Source organism: Bos javanicus, chromosome 20, assembly GCF_032452875.1.
Source record: "Bos javanicus breed banteng chromosome 20, ARS-OSU_banteng_1.0, whole genome shotgun sequence".
Lineage (NCBI taxonomy): Eukaryota > Metazoa > Chordata > Mammalia > Artiodactyla > Bovidae > Bos > Bos javanicus.
This window is the reverse complement of record NC_083887.1, coordinates 23,892,828-23,915,269: the sequence shown is the minus strand read 5'-3', so window position 1 is coordinate 23,915,269 and position 22,442 is coordinate 23,892,828. Positions and strand designations below refer to the sequence as shown.

General features: G+C 40.9%; 2 protein-coding genes across 7 annotated transcripts in view; one reads left to right on the top strand and one right to left on the bottom strand.

The window, feature by feature from the left end:
• The window catches only part of CDC20B (cell division cycle 20B), a 133,930-nt gene that overhangs the window by 48,616 nt on the left and 62,872 nt on the right, over positions 1-22,442 (bottom strand). For 4 of the 6 annotated variants that reach the window (XM_061393527.1, XM_061393529.1, XM_061393526.1 and 1 more), the window contains one exon: positions 16,920-17,393. The exons of 1 other annotated variant lie outside the window; for it this stretch is intronic. In XM_061393527.1, the coding sequence (XP_061249511.1) occupies positions 17,293-17,393 (101 nt within the window). In that variant the 3' untranslated portion in view covers positions 16,920-17,292. Of the gene's footprint in view, positions 1-16,919; positions 17,394-20,185; positions 22,426-22,442 lie in introns of those variants that run through there. One more of the 6 variants, XM_061393530.1, reaches the window with a different exon arrangement.
• On the top strand, positions 3,726-14,590 carry LOC133233580 (granzyme A-like). The gene is made up of 5 exons (XM_061393524.1): positions 3,726-3,840; positions 7,343-7,481; positions 9,252-9,393; positions 9,592-9,861; positions 11,856-14,590. Exons 1-5 carry the CDS (start codon positions 3,774-3,776, stop codon positions 12,015-12,017), a joined length of 780 nt encoding a protein of 259 aa, XP_061249508.1. The 5' UTR covers positions 3,726-3,773; the 3' UTR covers positions 12,018-14,590.

Here is a 22,442-nt window from a genome sequence, read left to right as displayed (position 1 = left end):
GTCTGACTCTTTGCGACCTCATGAACTGCAGCACGCCAGGCCTCCCTGTCCATCACGAACACAACAATTTAAAATAATTTCATATGTTTATAAATTTCTTTCTTAGTAGACTATGCTCCATAAGGCAAAGATTAAATATTTATTCACCTTTATGTCTTATCTCCAGCATTTAGCACTGTGTCTGGCACCTCAGAGGTGTTCAATTAATATTTATGTAGTGCATTAATTAATATGATTCCAGGCCTTGTCCTCAACAGCTGATTCACTTCTCTATGACCATGGAAAGAGGACAGCAAATTCAAATATAAATGCGTATAATAGCATGCATTGCTCTTTTGGAAAATATTAATTCATTGAGTTATGTAGATTTTCCAAGTTCTGACACATTCATTGCACAATATTTTAAAAAAACATTTGTTAATATCACTACCATCTGATTGGGCAAGTCCTTAAGTGTTGGGAAGATGTCAAGCTTGTGAGAGCAGATACAAGTGTTTCTAAAATTCTAATTTTATCGTTAGCAACAAACATTGTCAGTTGTTTTCTCTAAAGTGACAGTTTCACTTCATTCATATTTGAGAAATTGTCATTAAATATCAAAGTCTGAATAATCATATTTTGTCTGTCAGCATTCTTTTTTTCTTAACTTGACTGCAGTATAGTTGATTTACAATGTTGTATTAGCTTCTTCTTGTTTAGTCACTCAGTCATGTCTGACTCTGCGACCCCATGGACTGCAGCACACCAGGCTTCCCCGTCCTTCACTAATCTCCCAGAGTTTGCTCACACTCACGTCCATTGAGTCAGTGATGCCATCCAACCATCTCCTCCTCTGTCGCCACTACTGCATAGCAAAAATGAATCAGCATTCTTTCAGATAAAAAAAGTATTCCATGAAAGAGATAGACCAATTAGCAACTCAAACAATTACACTAGTGTTTTTCATCAAAGCAACCATAGTACTTTAATGTGCAACCAACATGCTTCATACATACATTGCACACTTCCCACATCACAGAGAATATTAAGAAGACATTTACTACAGGGTAAAGTGTCAATTTTTTTTAAATTTTGCTGTTTCTTCATTGAAACTGTTTTTTTCTTCTGAGAGTGTCTGACAATGAATAGAGTGACTATTGGTACAGTCTGATGCTACTGCATTGATTTGTGCTAAGACACCAGCAGTTTTCCCCATCATTGCCTTTGTGACATTAGTGAAAATGTTAACACACAGGTATAGAAACAAGAACATCTTAGCATTATTATGAAAATTAATTTAATCTCACAGACCCCTGAAAAAGTTTCAAGAACACCCAGGGGTCCACCAACCACACTTTGAGAACTACTGGCTTACAATATTGCAAAGGCTCACTCATAACTGGAATAAATTAAACATTTTCCCAAGAGTATAAACAGGTAGCCTTAATTTACAATTTTTTTAATTTATACTTATGGGACTCCCCGGGTGGCACATGAAAAGAAACTCAACATTAGTCACTAGTCATTACAGAAATGCAAATCAAGACCACAATTAGAAACTTCTTCACACTCACTAGAATAGCAATTGTAAAAAATAATACTAATAGCAAATATTGACAATAGGTTAGAAACCTGGAATCTTCATACATTGTTAACGCAATATAAAATGATTCAGCCACTTTAAAAAATAGAAGTTCTTCAAGATGCTAAACACAGCTAAAATATGATAGTCATCCCACTCTTAGGTTTATGCCCCATCCCCAAAATGAAAACATATGTCCTCACAAAAACTTGTACATAAATGCTCACAGCAGCATTGTTCATAATAGGTAAAAAGTAGAAACAACAAAAAGTGTATCAGCTGCTGAGTTGGCAAATAAAATATATTTCCATGTGATGGAACATTATTTGACAACAAAAAGGAATAAAAAGCATCATGCTAAGTGAAAGAAGTCAATCACAGAAGACCACATATTGTGCATTTCCATTTATATGAAATGTCCAAAATAGGCAAGTCTAAGAAGCCAGAAATTAGATTAGAGGTTGTCCAGGGCAGGGGAGTCAGGGAAAGGAGGGTAATGCAGAGTGACTGCTAATGGCTATGAGACTTTCTTGGGGAATGATAAGCATTCTAGAATCAGATTATGGTGATGGTTGCACAACTCAAAATAGCTTAAAAGCCAGTGAATGATACACTTCAAAGTGAACTTGATAGTATGTAAATTATATCTCAAAAGCTGTTAAAAATCATCATGAGGTATTTCCATGGGTGGTCCAGTGCTTAAGAGGCCCACCTGCCAATGCAGGGGGCACGGGTTCCTCCCTGGCCTGGGAAGATCCCACACGCTACAGGATAACTAAGCCTGTGCTCCACAGCTACTGAGCCTTCACTCTAGGGCCTGTGCTCCACAAGAGAAGCCACTGCAAAGAGAAGCTCCTGCAAAACCCCACATGCAGCAAGAAAGCCCTAGCACAGTCAAAAACAAATAAATATCTTTTTAAACATTACCATGTGTCGAGGGAGGGTAAGCATATTCACATTAAAAGAAACAGAACTATCAATGTTTCCTTTAGGAAATTTTCAGTAGCTATAGTCAATTAAAACTTGACATTTTTAGTCTGCATTAAAATTATTCACCAAAACCAGAAGCAGGGTATCCCCCTATTTTACTGAAAATGATTCACCTTTGATGCACCAGTGATAGCTGAGAAAAGGAAACACAGGGGTCTCAGTGGGGTTTCTTTCTAAGGTCATGTGATTTCTGAAAAAGCAAGTTCTGAGTTTGAAAGCCTCAGGGTGTTGGGGATGGCTGGTTAACAGCCAACACCCTGATCAAACACATTACTATTTATGTAGTATAATGACCACATCCTCAGCTCAGAAAAAGAGCTAATGACATTTCTAATAGAAAGCATACCGAATACTCTTCCTTCAGAGACTGAGACTGATCCTTCTTAGAGTTGTTCTCCAATATCGGAACAAAATAGCGATGTCTGACTCCCATTTTCCTTTCTTAGCTAAATCCAGAAAGAAGGAAGGGAGGAAGGAAAGGAAGAAGGAAGAGAGGAAGGGAAGGAGGGAGAGAGGAGAAATTCAGATACTCTCACATGTCTAAAGTGGTAAAATCAAACCGTCAGGGGAAGCACAATCAGAGGACGGCCTGGAAAAAACCAGTGCTCCCTAACCCCACCAGCCTCTGTCCCCACCTGCCAGGTTCCAGATAGGGGCACAACAAATTACCTCCACAAAGTGGAGAAGGAAAATCCAGGCAAGAGCTTATGAATAAATAAGATTCCCTCCTACATTTCCATTTGTCCTTGGCCGATTCATTCTTGCAAAATCCTAGGCAATAACTAAAAAGACATTTGGCTAGTGACCAATTTTTAGGTGACTGATTTTAAATCTCTGATTAAAGACTATAAAGGGCTTTCATTTATGATAGGTAATGGATAGAGAAGATAATGTTGGTGATGATGAAAATTAGAATGCTCAAAATCTCAGCTGAAACGTTTGAGGTCTCTTCTTGTATACTATCTTCTGGTGGCAACAAGGCCCCATAGTCCCTGCCTCCCTCTCCCCACAGAGGTCCTCGCCGAGGGGGGCACACCCACTGGTGAGGAGTGGTTACTCACCATTCTCACTTGTGGGGTTCCTTTCCCTAATGCCTAACTTTGAAATGGGAAAGAAAGAAAAGAAAGGAAACCACATCCTTTGTACTCTCAGTATATAAATAAGAGCTAGTCAAGAACTGAAAACACATTTCACATTGATTGATGTGGGGACACCAGCCACAATGAGGAACTCCTCTACCTTTCTGGCAGCCACTCTCTCAATTGTCGTTTTTCTCCTAATTCCTGAAGGTAAGACTGATCCTTGTCATTTCTACTATAATAAATTAAGTAAAATGGAGTAGACTTTTTGGCAATATTAACTAAGTGTTCTAAGAGGAGATTTTTTTCTGCAAGTCCTAACATTCTTCCTGGGATTCTACATATATCCTTTTTTTTTAAATTTTTATTCATTCATTTACTTGGTTGCACTGGATCTTGGTTGCAACATGTGGGATCTTAGTTCCCAGACCAGGGATTGAACCCGTGCCCCTGCATTGGGAGCACAGAATGTTAACCACTGGGGCATCTGGGAAGTCCCTCTACATGTATCTTTATTTTAGAAGGAAAAATCCTTCTTTCTTCTTTATAATTCCTTTATAAAAGATAATGGAACTACCAGTGCTGCCAATGTGTGGCTTGAAAATTGCCCAAAAGGACTCTGTAAAAACAAGTAATCAAACAGACACAAAGCTCTTAAATTAGGAAAACAAATAGCATCTTTCAGGAAAGGAACAGTGGCACCTCAGCCTTTCCTGCTGCAGAAAATGCATAGACAGTTTTAAAGATAAAATCAGCTGTACTTCAATAATCCATCAGTCTTTAAAAAAAAACCTGACCTAGATGTACCCCCCATGTCAAAATGATTCAAATATTCATCATTATTTCTCTAGGCTAGTATGTCCTTGGGAATACATTAGGACACTGGGACCATCGACTCTTTGGCAGTGCTGCGGTGTTTTGTATCAAGTGTATTCTTTGATGCGCTAAGTAGTAACCAACTAGCCTGATTTTATGTGAGCTGCACAGTCATTAGTTTAAAATGCTGTAATAGTCATGGGATTATCTCTAGAAGGGTAATAGGGTACAATAGCCCCGAGTAGCTCTAGGTATTCCTTAAAATCTTTCTAGGCACCGATAACAACTCTGGGGCTAGGCTGAACTGTGCCAACAAGTGTAGAGCTTGGGTTTTCCCCACAGTCTGGCAGTTTTTGGAGGTGGAAACGGTGGACAAGGGCTGATGGAACCTATCTTACCAAAAATTCCTGAGGAAGATCTCTGCTTTATCTTGCAGCTAAAAATAAGGAGAAATTTTAGAAATAATAAGGTTGCAGGACATTAGAAACAGAAGAATGGACAGAATACTATTAATATAAGCATGGCTTCCCTTGTGGCTAGGACGCTAAAGAATCCACCTGCAGTGCAGGAGACCTGGGTTCGATCCCTGGGTTGGGAAGATCCCCTGAAGGAGGGCATGACAACCCACACCAATATTCTTGCCTGAAGAATCCCCATGGACAGAGGAGCCTGGCAGGCTACAGACCATGGGGTCACAAAGAGTTGGACACGACTGAGCAACTAAGCAGCAGCAAAATATAAGCATGTCCCAGCGACTATGTTAGAACATGTTATTGTTGTTGTTTGTTCCCCCAGTGGGGGAAGCCCATGTCCTATGAAACACTGAAACCAAGTAGATTAAAAAAAAATCCAATCATATCTTTTCTTCAAAGGAAACAGCAAATGCAAATTACTGTTTCCTTCAGTCAGAGAGAGTAGTATCGGTTCCCAAATGGAACAGACACAGCAAAGCATGATTTGATCCTCTAGACAGTTTGTCTCAATCTTTCTACACATTAGAATCCTCTGGAGACTTTGAAACAATATTTACATCTCAGCCCTGGTCCTATCTGATTTTAATTTGATTCTAGGTAGGGACCAAGAATTGCTAGTTTTTAAAGCTTTTCACCTGTTCTAATTCCTCTTCCCGAATCCTAGTTTGCGGGAGATGGGGACTTTTTTCTGTGCTCACCAATCACAGGACTCTGCAAAATGAAGTATTGTACTGAGTTTACAATTTCTACAGCTCAGACAGTCCAAAGATGCATCTTTGGAATCCATCTCTTCATGATATCAATCAGGAAAATTGAGATGTAGGTGAAGTTCTATTTGTTTCGCTAAGTTCCTTATCCTTTTACTTCTAGAGGCTAGGATTTCCCCTTCCCCACTCCCTTCTGGAAATGGGAGCCCTCTGGACACCCATTTTCCCTGCCCCTCTCATCATTTACATCTCATTGTAAATCTGGCAATAAGTTGGCCATATTAATAGAGAAACAGGCACTGTACCCTATTGAGAGAACCATGAGTCCTAGTCAATGGTCAGTAACAATGCTTGAGAAGGATCCAAGAACATCTGGTGTAGGAAGGTGGCGCTGAGAGTATATCAAGAGGGCACAACAACCTTTCAACCAACAGGGATGGTTTGCCTTGTGCTTCCATCTCAGTTCAGTTCAGTCATTCTGTTGTGTCTGACTCTGCGACCACATGAACTGCAGCATGCCAGGCCTCCCTGTCCATCACCAACTGCCGGAGTTCACCCAAACCCATGTCCATTGAGTTGGTGATGCCATCCAACCATCTCATCCTCTGTCGTCCCTTTCTCCTCCTGCCATCAGTAATGTCTCTTCTTTTTAATATGCTGTCTAGGTTGGTCATAACTTTCCTTCCAAGGAGTAAGTGTCTTTTAATTTCGTGGCTGCAGTCACCATCTGCAGTGATTTTGGGCTTCCATTTCACTTTTCTCTAATATTAAATCTCTACTCTTGGTCTATCACCAAGGAAATTTGGCTAAGGCAGAATTCTCTCCTTATAGCATCTTCTCACTTCTCTTCATGGCTTAGATTAAACCATGTGGTTCAGTCTGGAGATTGAAGAAGAGTTTCAGGTGCAAAAGATAGTCTCTCAATTTATGAATGAGAAGGGTATAAATTTCAATAAGGAAAAGACTCATGACTAAAAAACTCATGGGTAGGGTCACAGCTAAAAGGTGCTAATGTCAGTTTGTAAGCTGTGGTGTTTTGCAAGAGCTCGGGGTGAAAAGGCTGGTCTTCAAGCTTGTAGAAGCAACTCTGCTTCCCCCAGATTAATACCTAGCCAGAAAAGGGGAGGGATGGGCAGACACCAGCAGTTCCTGTAGCACCAGTTACAGGTATAAACTCATGCACAGTTGTCTGCCCTTTGCAAGTCCTGAGGCCTGAGGCTAGTGGTTGTGACAGATTTCCAGCCTGATAATCCCTGGACCTGCCAATGGCATGACTTCTGTGGGTGAAAGAGCGAGACCTCTCAGATTCCAACAGAAATGGGATTTACATTCAGGTATCTGATCCGGGCTCTGCCGGTGGCTCCACGGTAAAGAATTCGCCTGCAGTGCAGGAGCTGCAGGCAACACGGGTTCGATCCCTGGGTCGAGAAGATCCCCTGGAGGAAGGCATGGCAACCCACTCCAGTATGCTTGCCTGGAGAATCCCGTGGACAAAAGAGCCTGGCAGGCTACAGTCCATAGGGTTGCAAAGAGTTGAACACGACTGAAGAGACTTAGCAAGCATGCCCACATCTGAAATTGACATGAAGGGGTGGAGTACGCTCTCATCCCTCCTCCTCTCTATGTGGGAAAAGCATGTCTAGCCTTAGAAACGTGATTATAAGTAGAGCTCTTTAGGGTGGTCACTGATATGACTTGTCTTTGTCTTTTGAATAGATCTCTGTGAAAAAATTATTGGAGGAAATCAAGTGACTCCTCATTCAAGACCCTACATGGTGCTACTTCGTGGGAAAAACATCTGTGCCGGAGCTTTGATTGCCAAAGACTGGGTATTGACTGCAGCTCACTGTCCCCTGTAAGTTCTTGGGTTAAAAAAAAAAAAAAAACTTTTGTGGAGACAGTCTAACTTGGAGGAATATAAACAAAGAGAGTAAATATCATTAAAGCCACCGGATCTTCACAGCATTTACATCTTTGGCAGCTTGCTTTAAAACCCCAAAAGGGAGTTGAGGCCAGACTCAGCCCCAGAGAATCAGACCAAACAGGAAGCAGCATCCAGAGCACTTTTGGAAGATCTCCTCTGGAGCCACCAGGCTCAAGAGCTGCAAGTCTTGGCTTCTGGTCTTGACCTGATGATGGTGCAGAAGGGCGAAAATTTTCAGTGTGCCCTCAGGGACCTGAGCAGCTCTGTCAAGTAGAGAAGGCTCCTTTTGAAAACCTTCCTGTTTTCTTAAAACTTCTCACACCTTCAGCCATTTCATAACCATGGTCAACCACAGCCTTCAAACCTCTTTCAGGGCTGGTCTTTTCTTCCCTCCCTAATCAAGCCTCTAAACTTGGGCTGTCCATTATGATAGCCACTATTATGTTGGTTACATGAGTTATCTATAGTTATATACATTTGCATTCACTAAAATTAAATCAAATGACAAATTTAGATCCTCGGTCTCACTGGCCACATTTCAAGGCCTCGGTAGCCTACCTGGGGCTCCATATTGGACAGTGCGGACTTATAGAACATTTCATCATCAAAGTATACTCTACTGAAAGCACTGTTCTAAGGTCTAAGTGAGACTAATATCAGCTGTGTAATGGAAAAACAGCAGTGTGAATACATTGTTGGTGTAGTTTATAACTAAGTTATGAATGATAATGGCCTTCATCATTAATATATCAGAGAGTTTCTCGATTTTATTAACCAAAATGAATCTTCAGCATGGAGTAAGAAAAGGAAGATCCGAAGGGGCCCCCCTTTAGACCACCTTTCCCTCAAATATACATACTCAGTGCCATGCACATAGGGTCTTTCATTAAGCAATCTATTTTTGAAAGTTTGCCCACTTAAGATAAGTTTGTTGTCCTCTTACAAGGATTTCTTCAGTGCACTAGTTCTACAGCTATTGAGTGTCTTTTGCTATTGTTGCTAGACCACTGAGACTTCTGTTTTCCAGTCATCTGCAACTGGATTCTCTATTACAACCAAAGGAAGGTTGAGGGGACAGCAGTATAACTCCAACAAAGATCCCAAGACTTGGCTTAGCTACCATGGAATTCTCTCTTTTTTTTAATACTTATTACATATTTAATTTTTGGCTGTGCTGGGTCTCCTTTGCTGCGAGCAGGCTTTCTCTAGTTGCGGCAAGCGGGAGCTACTCTCCAGTTGCTGTGTGTGGGCTACTCCCTGCAATGGCTTCTCTTGTTGTGGAGCACAGGCTCCAGGGCCCAAGGACTTCTGTAGTCATGGTGCACTGGCCCAGCTGCCCCGCAGCATGTGGAATCCTCCCAGACCAGGGATGCAATCCGCGTCCACTGCACTGGCAGGCAGACTCCAACCACGGGACCATCGAGGAAGTCCCCCATGGAAGTCTCTTATCATTTGATTTTCAATGAGCCAAGTTTAGCTTGTTATAAATAAGCTGCAGGTCAGCATGATGATAATGATAATGATAAATTCATAAACAATTCACTTTTATTCTTAAAAGTGTACATTTTTTTCTGAGTCACAAACAGGTATTTCCACAGCAAGCACATTTATAGATGGGACAATGAAATCGATCAGCCCATAATATGCTTAGCTCCTGTTTTAAAGAGTAAACCAAATTAACAGTATTGTGTCTGTTTTCAGGAACCGGAAATCCCAGATCATTCTTGGGGCTCACTCAATAAGCAAGAAAGAGCCTGAAAAACAGATCGTGTTCGTTAAGAAAGAGTTTCCCTATCCGTACTATGACCCGGACAAACATGAAGGCGATCTTAAACTTCTAAAGGTACAAACCTTTGATTATACTTTTCATTGATTCAAAAGTCATAGAAGCTCCTACAATCTGGCTTCTGACATGGAAATCTTTTTTAGTGGCCTGATAACTGTATAAGAGGGTCCCTGGCAGTTGGGCTAAAACTTAAATTTAAAAAGTGACATTTTTATTATCTTGTTCTGCTAACTCTTTTTGCTTGCCTTCCAACAGCTGAACAAAAAAGCAACACTTAATAAAAACGTGGCTATCCTTCAGCTCCCAAAAAAGGGCAAAGATGTGGAACCAGGAACTGCATGTCGAGTTGCAGGATGGGGACAGTTTCACAATAATTCCCCTGTGTCCGATATTTTGAGAGAAGTCAATGTGACCATCATAGACAGAAAAATCTGCAATGATAAATCACACTATAATCATCATCCTGTGATTGGACTGAATATGATTTGTGCTGGAAGCCTCCGAGGTGGAAAAGACTCCTGCCGTGTAAGTAAAATAAGATCCCAAACTTGAGCTGTTGGGTTAAGTCATGCAGATATAGAGAATGTGACGTCATGCTTTGCATTGGCTTCTACAGGGTCCTAGTGCTTTTTAAAAGAAGTCTGATAAAACTCCAGTCAAATAAATTAATGTTCTCAGCTCAGATGAGTTGTTCATCAAAAATAACAAGTTCACTGCTAGTGCCTGGGTTGAACTACTTGCATATTCTTGATTTTATATCAAAAACCACTAAGAAGCAATTTTTTTTTATCATTTTTCATATTAATGTATATAGATCTAAACTGAAAAAAAATATGTAACACTCAGGAGAGCTGAAGTCAGGGTACATCTAGGGCCTTCTGTACCTTTCCCCATCTTAGCACCCCCTAATAATTTCACTGCCATTTAGCCAGGTAAGTCTGAAATGCCTGCATTCCCAAGACTGACTGAAGATCTTGGAGTAAACTGCATAGCTTCCTAGAGCTGAGCTCGACCTTTGGAAACAACTTCCAAGCACTCCATACCAGAGAACATGCAAGCCTCCCTCTCAGTGTGCCCTGAGAAGGGCTGGGACAGGTCTCTGCTTAAAGATAGGAGTAGAAGAACATATGACTAAGGTTTAAGCCCTGAGCACTGGTTTGTCCCTTCTCACCTCACTGGGATGGAACTGCGCTCTCAGAACCTTTCGTTTGCAGAACTCCAGGTACAAGCCTCAATGACTCTTCATCCAGCAACACCAGTCATCCCTAAAGCCACAACAGGGAAACAGCCAATCAGGTCTCTAGACTTTAAATATCTTTAAATATGCTGATCTAGAGTTCCTTGGGGCTTCCTTTGTGGCTCAGCTGGTGTAGAATCCGCCTGCAATGCAGGAGACCTGGGTTGGATCCCTGGGTTGGGAAGATCCCCTGAAGAAGGGAAAGGCTACCCACTCCAGTATTCTGACCTAGAGAATTCCATGGACTGTATAGTCCATGGAATCACACAGAGTTCCTTGAGAGAATGCAAGGTCACATACCTGGTAGTGCAGTCACAAGAATAAAGCATGACTTACAGCTAACTGAAGCCTCCCTCCTAGTGGAACCAGGCAGCTCTGAAGTGTAATCCCTGACTTCCAGGAGCATCCATCTAGCATCAGATGCTCAAGAGACTTAGGAGGAAGAGCGAAAAATAATGCAAATTCCACAAGAATAGTACTTATCCTCTATTTTGTTCACTGATCTAGTCCTAGTGTCTAGAAGACTGCATGGCACCTGGTAGGTACTCCATGAATATTGACTAAATGAACAATGTTTGCTAGGGAAGAATGGCATTTGTGGGAGTTTGAAGGAATGGACCTCCAAGGTCTAATTTTAATATTCACTGAGCCTATGATAAGGTGATAGACACAAGCTTTACCATGTTATTTTCTCTTCAATGGTTACTGTATTGATGAATTGATGAAGTTTGAGTCTTTCACATTCCATATGCTCTTAAGAAGTATAACTTTGTTCGTTAAATGTTTGTTTCTCATTAAAAAAAAGAGAGAGAGAGAGATTCAAGGGAGCAATTTCTGTTTGAGAAGGTGAAGAACAAGTTGCTTTGGTTTTGTTCCTTTGAGAAGACAACTCCCAGAAGAACCAGAAAACATAGCTTTTATTCTTTGCCTCAATGGCCCATCTGCATTTGACTGTTTTATGCCTTGAGTTACTCAGCATTTTGAGAAAATGACAAAAAGGAGAGTTTCTAAAGCAGAGAGTTTGTCTCAAAATCACTGGATTCCACAAATAATAATTCAAGTTTCATTTCAATTTTCACTGCTTTGTAAACAAATCAAGAAAAAAAGTTGACTATATCATTGAATATTCCTCAACATTTTGGTTTTTTAAGCACTGATCATCAAGTAAGTCAAGGTTGGTCTTAACTTCACGTTAAATGCTTCACATTGAATGGCGTTTCTTCCATGCTGCTAGTGGTCACACTTGATGCTGATCTCCACCATTCCTCTTGTTTTCCCCAAGGGAGATTCTGGAAGCCCTCTGATATGTAAAGACACTTTCAGAGGCATCACTGCCTTTGGCATTCAGGGGAGATGTGGAGACCCTCGAGGGCCCGGCGTCTATACACTTCTTTCAAAGAAACACCTCAACTGGATAGTTAAGACTATGAAGCAAGCAGTTTAAATACTTGTATTTCATTTGCTGTTACTTTTTTAAAAAATTGTCTTGAAGTATAGTTGATTTACAATGTTGTATTAGTTTCAGGTGTACAGCAAAGTGAATCAGAGTTACACATATATCCACTCTTTTTTAGATTCTTTTCCTATATAAGCCATTACAGACTATTAAATAGAGTTCCCTGTGCTATATAGCAGGTTCTTATTAGTTACCTATTTTAAATAAATTGATAGTAGTATGTATATGTCGGTCCCAATCTCTCAATATATCACTCCCCCCATCCCTGATAACCTTAAGTTTGTTTTCTACATCTGTGACTCTACTTTTGTTTCATCAATAAGTTCATTTTACCCTTTTTTTTCGATTCCACATACATGTGATATCATATGATATTTGACCTTCTGTGTCTGACTTACTTCACTCAGTATGACAAGCTCCATCCATATTGCTGCAAATGACATTACTTTGTTCTTTTTTATGGCTGAGTAATATTCCATTGTATATATGTACCACATCTTTATTATCCATTCCTCTGATGGACATTTAGGTTGCTTCCATGTCCTGGTTATTGTTAAGTGGTGCTGCAATGAACATTGGGATGCATATATCTTTTTGAATTATGGTTTTCTTCAGATATACACCCAGTGCTGTCGTTTCTTAATTTCATTATAAATAAAATCAACTTCTATCACTGTACTTGCCTCCTATAACATATAGCAGGCAGATATCCACCAGCAAAGTGGAACAGAGTAATATAGAGACCTTGGGATAATGCAAAGGACAGATCAAGGGACCATGGTCACCTGTGTCATCCATGTGACAAGTGACATGCAAATTTGACTTGAATTATTCACTTCACTGATTCAATGGGCTGGGCCCAGCAGGAGGAACACTAAGGTCAGTCTGTCTAGTAACAAGTACAGTCAAGGGCCCAGCAATTCTGCAAGAAACAGAAGCAGCCAGTCTGGAGCATTTGGATTAAAAGGAAATATTTGCCCTTCACAGGCCATTGTTCCACACCAACACCTGCTTCTCAGATTTATATACAAGAACCTGAGTCCATTGGGAGAAGCAGAAACAGGAAATGTCTTAGAGTATTTTTCAAAGCAGGCAAGAAATGGAAATTACAATTCTAGGGGATATTAACAAGGCACTTAGCTAGAGAAAGTCAGCCTCTTTTCTCAGTAGTTTGAATTTAAGCCTTGGGTTAGCTAGGTGATTTCTTGATTCTCCTCGTCCTTGAGCCTGGGTAGGTACAATCAACATGGTTATGGTGGCTGCCATCTCATACTAGGGAGTGAGTGCTGAATCATGGTCTGAAAGTTTCCTTTGGGAGAGAAACCAAGATGTTCATTCAGCATGCTGAACATAGTGGATAGTCATCAGCCCAGTAGCCGCATCAAGATTATATGAACAGATTCCTTTGATTTCTATCAGTTTGTTTTGGAATATAAATCTTATGTGTGTGTATGTATATATATGTAAACATATACATATAAACACATGGTATGTCCAAACTGAGAACACACAGCAACACTATGAGACAGCTTCTTAAAACAAACGAGGGGACAGAGCTTATAGACTGACCAAAATACTGGCCCACTGGTTTTCAACCATGGCTGCCCATTAGACTTAACAGGCTCTTTAAAATGACCAATGTCTATGCCTCACTTTTAGAAATTTTTATTTAATTTGATGAGAACCAGGACAAAGTGTTCTTTTTATAAGTTTCTCCAATGATTTTAATATGCAGCTGGTGATAAGAACTCTTATATTAGAAATGAAATCTCATGCTGATATCTAAAAGAGATAAGAGAGTTACTAGGATGATATTTTAGATGCGTGTTACAAGCCGTGATTAGGATTTTAATAGCAATAAGAAGGCAGATGGAATATTCTCTACTGGCAACATTTATTACAGATTCTGAAGTTTGCTTAAAAATAGTTGCGTGAAACTCTTGTTCATTGCTGGTGGAAGTGTAAATTGGTAGAGTTTCTTAGGAAAAATGACAATGTCTATTAAAACTGAATAAACACATATGCTATGACTTAATAATTCTTACTCTTGGGTATAGACCAAACAGAAATGAGGGCTTTTCCCCACCAAATACGTGTTTGAGAATGTTCATAGCAACTTTATCCTTGAAAGTTAAAATTAAAAATAAATGTCCATCTATAATAGAAAAACAATTGTTGTATATACAATGGGATATTATACAGCAATTAAAAGACCAAACTATAGTTACATGCAGCAACAGTAACTACTCCCACAAATTTAATGTTGAGTAAAAGAAACCAGACTCCACATAAAAGAATATTTACTGTATTATTACATTTATCTGATGATTGGCAGAAAAAAAAACTAATTCATGGTAGCCAAGGTTGGAATAATGGAGGGGTGTTGACTAAGTGACACAAAGAATCTTCTGGGGTAAAAGAAATGCTCCCATGTTGATCTGGATGATTTACCCATAGATCTTGATCTTAATCTGTTCGTAAATTAAATACATTGAGCTATACACTTAAGATTTATATGCTTTATGTGAATTATTACTCAATAAAAATTTTATACTACACAATTTTTGTAGCTAAAGCTTCTGTTTTGTGTATTGTCTGAGTTCATTTTTTTCTTTACTGAAACCACATTCCAGACTTCCATAAAACTAACAGCAGTAAAAGATATATTGCTGTTTTTCTTAAATGAGAACCTTGTTCACACACCAGTATTAATTGAGAGAAGTAATCTTTGGTCCTTTGGTCATGTCATAGTCTCATGAGATTTTTAAGAGAGATGTAACCATATCAGAATGGTGGGGGACACTGGAAATGGTCTCACCATTTTGCTCCTTTCCCTGCTAAACTTTTTCTAATAGTTTATACTTGGCTAAATAAGATCAAATGAAAGCCATTATCTTAAAAAAGAAGACTGTGCATTACAGGGATGTATCATATTTGCACTTTTTGGTGACCTAAAATTTTGTAAGGTAAGAATCACTAGCACTACCAAGCAGATTTTCTGAGTTTAAAAACAGGGTAAAGAACAGAATACATTGTCAGTTTGTCAGGAGAGTCCCACCACTCCTTGTATTTACTATTCCACTTTTCAATTATCAAGGCTTTTATTTGGTATTACTTTTTTGAAGAGAGATATTAAAGGAGTGTGTGTATATTGGTAAAAGCCATTTATGATAAAGTAAATAAATTAATCAACATATGTTAGTTGACACACACAAAGCATTCCAGAGGACACTAAAAAAATATAACATGTGCTCCCTCAACTCCTCAATATAATTTTGTGAAAGAAATAAGCATGCTAAAGCTTAAATAAACAAAGATTCCCGTACTAATAAAAGATTTTTTAAAACAACTAGAATAGTTATATTAACACAAAGTAGGTGACACAGGCTGATAGATACCAAGAGTTCAAAGCCAGGTAACATTATTTCAAAAACACTTCCTGGAGAAGATAGGACTTAAGTGAAGGTACAGAGCAAAGGAACTGAGGAGCAGGAATTCCAGACTAGATGAGAGCTCCAACAAAGGCATAAGGCAGGAAATCATGACAGCCCAGCGATAACACAGGAGGTGAGTGAGGGTTAATGTTAAAAAGAACAGTGGCTTGATGGAGCTTGAAGAAACCTTAGCAGTTATCAAATCCAAAGCCCTATTTGCAAATGTTGTGGCATACCCAAGGTCACTCAGTAAGTTCATGGCAGAGCCTAGTTAAGTATAGGTCCCCTAACTTCAGATTCTGGGCTCAGGACTCCAAGGTTGAGGTCAAGGGGGATTAGATAATGGGGAGTCACTGAGAGTTTATGAGCAGGGTACTGGGAGGATCAGCACAGTACTTTTAGAAATTAAACCTATCAGTGATGTGGAAACCCACTAAGAATAAAGACAGGAAACCAGATAGAAGGCAATTGCCACAAATTGGTCATCAGGTGTGTAGGACGTTACTGCTGCTGCTGCTGCTGCTGCTGAGTCACTTCAGTTGCATCCGACTCTGTGCAACCCCACAGACGGCAGCCCACCAGGCTCCCCCATCCCTGGGATTCTCCAGGCAAGAACACTGGAGTGGGTTGCCATTTCCTTCTCCAATGCATGAAAGTGAAAAGTGAAAGTGAAGTCACTCAGTCGTGTCTGATTCCTAGCGACCTCATGGACTGCAGCCCACCAGGCTCCTCCGTCCATGGGATTTTCCAGGCAAGAGGACTGGAGTGGGGTGCCATTGCGTTCTCCGAGGACGTTACTTGGGTGAAACAAAAGATAGAGAACAAGGAGTAAACTGAATAATCAGGAGGCTCCCTGAGTGATGGGATGACTAGGGTAAGATGAGATCATGAAGAGAGAAAAGGGAGTCCCAAGGAAGTCCTTGTCAGAGAGGAAATAATCCATATGCTTAATCCATATTAAAGTTACGCAGTCATGTCCGACTCTTTGTGACCCTATGGACTATAGCCCACCAGGTTCCTCTGTCCATGGAATTCTCCAGGCAAGAATACTGGAGTGAGTTGCCATTTCCTTCTCCAGGAGATCTTCCCACCTCAGGTATCGAACCCAGGTCTCCCACACTGCAGGCAGACTCTCTACCAACTGAGCCACCAGGGAAGCCTTATGCTTAACACAGAGGAGCACTTTAATCAGTATTTAAATGAGTAAGTTGTGCTTATTCAAGTGAATAAGTTGTGTTTTTAATGTATTGAGTTTGAGCTAAAGACAGAAAAGGATCTCAATGAAGAAATAACCAAGGGACTTCCCTGGTGGTCCAGTGGTTACGACTTCAAGTTCCCACTGCAAGGGCATGGGTTTGATCCCTGGTCAGGGAACTAAGACCCATGCATGCCATATCATGCAGCCAAAATAGAAAAAAAAATATATATATATATATATATGTATATATATCCAGAGATCTAAGTATAAGGCTGGAGCTTGGGAGAAAAGTGAAGGGGGAAAGAAGAGTTTACAAATTGTTGCAGTAGATATTCTTGTGACTATAGCAGTGAAAATGCATCTCTAACACGGAGGAGACAGAGAAAGAAGAAGAAAAGGGGAGGAGGAAAGCAGAAAGATAAGCACAGAATGAGAGACAACGTCTGGAAGTTGTGGTGGGATGAAACAGAGCAAGTAAAGTAACCTGAGAAAAAGGTCAGGGGAACAGGCATTCACCTCAGGAAAAGCACCATCTTGTTTGAGCCTCATGACAATGCCATGGAGAAGGCAAGGCCAATATCATTATTCTCATGTCAAAATGAGGAAGCTGAAGCCGGGAGGGGCTGAGTGACTAGCAGCAATTCCATATGCAGGCTGTGCCATCCGCTGCAGCAGAAAAGACTCGCATCTGGTCTGGACTCAAAGCCAGGTGTAGCACTCGGCCTCGGTGGTCTGTGGGAAGACAGACAGACAGCTCGTGTTCCACGTGTCAAGGGCTGTTGCCTAGGACTGGGAAGCAACCTAAGCTGGGGGCCATGAATCCCATCCCAGGATAAAGGGCTTCTCCAAACACCTGCCACATTCAGGGCTGGCGCTCCCACTGCACCTTTGCCAAGAAAACAGTCAGCGTGGGCTCTGGGGAACACCCTAAAGTGGCCAAGTTCTGCTTCACTGTTGCCCCTTCAGGGTGTTTCCCCTTGTATTAGATCCCTAGGGCTGCTGTAATAAATTACCACAAGCTGCATGGCTTAAGACAACGGAAATATATTCTCTCACAGGCCAGAAGTCCCAAATTAAGGGGTTGGCAGGGCCGGCTTCCTCTGGAGACTCCATTCCCTGACTCTTCTGGCTCTGGCAGCTGTTGACCATCCCAGAATGGTGGCCACATCACTCCAGTCTCTGCTTCCGTGGTCAAGTCGCCTCCACTTCTGTGTCTGTTCTTCGCTGTGTGCCTCTTATAAGACACTTGCTGTTACATTTAGGGCCCATCCGGATAATCCAGAATGATCTCATCTCAAAATCCTCAACTTTAATTACACCTGCAAAGACCCTTTCACAAAATAAAGTTCCATTCCCAGGTTCCAGGGACTTGACTTGGATAGCTCTGAGGGGACCAGCTTTTAGTTCCCCACAACCTCATACCTTCTACCATTATTAGTTCTATCTTCTCTACTCCACCAATTCCCAGGAATTCCCTTGGCCATGTTCCTACCACACACCCCATCCCTCTTCTTATCCTCCCCTAAAAGTAATCCCTTTAGGATGTTGGTTTCAAGAAGCTAATCAAATAAACTCATGCAGCTTCATGGAAAAGGACACAAAAATCTGTCCCACAAAGCAAACATAAGTCTTTGTGTGAAATTCTGAGGATAATAACCCTCTTTCCAACTGACCATTTCTCAAAGAACATTCTGTGGGACAATAGTTTTATATGAGGTTGTTAGGTATTTAAAAATGAAAAGAGTCTTTAATAATCATGTTAATTTGAGAACTCCAAGTTAAGGAAATTAAACAGGATTCCTTATTTCAAAACTGCTATATGCATTATAGGGCTTCCCTAGTGGCTCAGTAGGTAAAGAATCTGTCTGTAATGCAGGAGACTCAGGTTTGATCCCTGGGTCGGGACGATCCCCTGAAGGAGGAAATGGGAATCCACTCCAGTATTCTTGCCTGGAGAATTTCATGGACAGAGGAGGCTGGTGAGTTACAGTCCATAGGGTTGCAAAGAGTTGGACACAACTGAGAGACTAACACTTTCATATGCATTATAAATATTTGGGAGAAGAGGCTATAATAGGCAGCATTTCTGAAACTTATTTGGTCCTTTTGACTTGAGCATCTTAAAGGACTAATGTTCCTCAGAAAATATTTTGCAAAACCTATCCTAATCCAACAATTCATGATCAAATCTTTACACCAAAATAGACAAAGCTGACTCCATGAAAGAAAGCTGGGACTAGGACAAAGTAGGAAAGAAGGAGGGGGATATGTTTCTGAATAGGTAGGTATTTGGGGGCACAAATAAAATCATATGAGATGGGTGGTCACCCTCTCATAGAGCAGTACAGCTTACAACTCAATTGAGAGCTGGAATTTCAGAAATAATCTTGTTCTCTGACACAAGATTCTCAAGAGCAAAGAGTGTAGCTACACTTTCCACTCCTAAAGGAGACATTGCTTAGATACTTAGGGTTTTTTCCACCTACACACAGAACTCCCAGTGCTCCCCTTCATGCAAACACAGACACACAACACACAGAGACATGTCCCCAAGGATACATGGGATTGGCCCTAGGCATGTTGGTGCATAAAAAATGTTTAAATTCATTGATATAACGCCATCCTTTTAATTTAGAGTTGAAGAAAAACTTTAAGAATATCAAACGCTTTGTTCAAGGTCACACAGCCGGTTAATGACAGAGCCAGAACTGGAATCCAGTTCAAAGCTTTAACTGTTTACCATGCTCCAAACCCAGCACAAAGAAGATATTCTTTTTCTACTAAAGGCCAGTATCCATTATTATGCTGGGAAAGATTGAAGACAAAAGGAGAAGGGGTGGCAGAGGATGAGATGGTTAGATGTCATCACTGTCTCAATGGACATGAATCTGAGCAAACTCTGGGAGATAGTAAAAGACAGAGGAACCTGGCATGCTGCAGCCCATGGGGCTGCAAAGAGTCAGATAGGACTGAGTACGTGTGCGCGCATGCGCACGCACACACACACACACAAGCCATATAAATGAAAAACAACTTAATTTAGTTAGGAAAATATAGATCATTATACCAATGCTTTAAAATTAAATCTAAAAAGAAAATTGTATTCAATAAATATCAGATCAGATCAGATCAGATCAGTCGCTCAGTCGTGTCCGACTCTTTGCGACCCCATGAATCGCAGCACGCCAGGCCTCCCTGTCCATCACCAACTCCCGGAGTTAGTGATAAATACTCATGCATTCTTTATTATGTGCATTAAGATGAAAAGGAAGGAGGGAGAGAAAGTGGAAAAAGGAATAACAGGGGGAAAGTCCCAAATCTTTTATAGAACAGACTTTGAACAATATCTTGACTTAAAAGATGGACAGCTACTTCCAGAACTTGTTAGGAAAATGGCCTTTGGATGGAAACAAAAGCATTATTGAAATACTTCTTTCACATTCACAACAATCTTAGTTTACTAGATAGAGGGAAATGCCACCTTATTTCAAAAATTTCCATCCCCACGTTCCAAGAGAACTGTTGCCGAAAGCATGGAAAGGTTGGTTTTCTTTATGCAGCAACAGCCATAAATGAGCCCATGCATTGATGCATGTGTGATGAACTGATGGAACTTAGTCAAAGGCCAGATCTCACTTATAAGCCAGAAAGTCAGCTACCACTGTTTCAAAGCTTAGAAATTATAGCCTTGGTGGGGTGGAGGTGGGGAGGGGGGTGGAGGGGAGGGTTGGAGGGGAAATTATAAGGCATCTTTCTTCTATAGTCAGGTGGATGAGGACCTCTTTAACTAAAATTTTCCTCCAGAGAATTATGACTGTGGGTAACAGGATGAGAATTACTAAAAGCATGACCATAATTGAAAATAGCTTCTTTCCAGCTTTTTGACCACAATTCATTGTCAAAACTACATTTCATGTGGTGACCCTATACATAGACATGCAAATGTACTGATAACAATGACAAAAGTTTCATAAAATAAAACCCACTTTTCCATTTTTCCATTCTATACCATTCTATTTTTATTTTAATGCTGATCTTGACCCATGATGGAAACACTGACTCACAGTAAAAACACATAGAAGCTGAAGACCTCAGCAGCCACACCATGTGGCATTGCCCACTGAAGGGTGTTCATGAAGCAAGATCTTGAGATGTTCCCATACAAAGATTTCCCAAAGAACTTCAGTTCAGTTCAGTTTAGTCACTCAGTCTTGTCTGACTCTTTGCGACCCCATGAATTGCAGCACGCCAGGCCTCCCTGTCCATCACCAACTCCCAGAGTTTACCCAAACTCATGTGCATCAAGTTGGTGATGCCATTCAGCCATCTCATCCTCTGTCGTCCCCTTCTCTTCCTGCCACCAATCCCTCCCAGCATCAGGGTCTTTTCCAATGAGTCAACTCTTCGCATCAGGTGGCCAAAGTATTGGAGTTTCAGCCTCAGCATCAGTCTTTCCAATGAACACCCAGGACTGGTCTCCTTTAGGATGGACTGGTTGGATCTCCTTGCAGTCCAAGGGATTCTCAACAGTCTTCTCCAACACCACAGTTCAAAAGCATCAATTCTTCGGTGCTCAGCTTTCTTCACAGTCCAACTCTCACATCCATACATGACCACTGGAAAAACCATAGCCTTGACTAGACAGACCTTGGTTGGCAAAGTAATATCTCTGCTTTTTAATATGCTATCTGCTGCTGCTGCTGCTGCTAAGTCACTTCAGTCATGTCTGACTCTGTGTGACCCCATAGACGGCAGCCCACCAAGCTCCCTTGTCCCTGGGATTCCCCAGGCAAAAACACTGGAATGGGTTGCCATTTCCTTCTCCAATGCATGAAAGTGAAAAGTGAAAGTAAAGTCACTCAGTCGTGTCCGACTCTTAGCGACCTCATGGACTGCAGCCTACCAGGCTCCTCTGTCCATGGGGTTTTCCAGGCAAGAGTACTGGAGTGGGGTGCCATTGCCTTCTCCAATATGCTATCTACATTGGTCATAACTTTCCTTCCAAGGAGTAAGCATCTTTTAATTTCATGGCTGCAATCACCATCTGCAGTGATTTTGGAGCCCAAAAAATAAAGTCTGACACTGTTTCCACTCTTTCCCCATCTGTTTCCCATGAAGTGATGGGACCAGATGCCATGACCTTAGTTTTCTGAATGTTGAGCTTTAAGCCAACTTTTTCACTCTCCTCTTTTACTTTCATCAAGAGGCTTTTGAGTTCCTCTTCACTTTCTGCCATAAGGGTGGTGTCATCTGCATATCTGAGGTTATTGATATTTCTCCCGGCAATCTTGATTCCAGCTTGTGCTTCCTCCAGCCCAGTGTTTCTCATGATGTACTCTGCATAGAAGTAAAATAAGCAGAGTGACAATATACAGCCTTGATGTACTCCTTTTCCTATTTGGAACCAGTCTGTTATTCCATGTCCAGTTCTAACTGTTGCTTCCTGACCTGCATATAGGTTTCTCAAGAGGCAGGTCAGGTGGTCTGGTATTCCCACTTCTTGAAGAATCTTCCACAGTTTATTGTGATCCACACAGTCAAAGGCTTTGGCATAGTCAATAAAGCAGAAATAGATGTTTTTCTGGAGCTCTCTTGCTTTTTCCATGATCCAGTGGATGTTGGCAATTTGATCTGTGGTTCCTCTGCCTTTTCTAAAACCAGCTTGAACATCTGGAAGTTCACGGTTCACATACTGCTGAAGCCTGGCTTGGAAACACCAAATGATTCCTCTTGGAGATTCCCAACACACATAATGTATCAAAGGCTTTGAGACATAATTAA

What these genes read in the sequence shown, in the direction of transcription:
- LOC133233580 (XM_061393524.1), top strand. Translation starts at nt 3,774, where the DNA reads ATGAGGAACTCCTCTACCTTTCTGGCAGCCACTCTCTCAATTGTCGTT. An exon ending in TTTTCTCCTAATTCCTGAAG is followed by an intron (nt 3,841 to 7,342) that starts GTAAGACTGATC and finishes TCTTTTGAATAG; the next exon opens with ATCTCTGTGAAAAAATTATT. An exon ending in GCGATCTTAAACTTCTAAAG is followed by an intron (nt 9,394 to 9,591) that starts GTACAAACCTTT and finishes GCCTTCCAACAG; the next exon opens with CTGAACAAAAAAGCAACACT.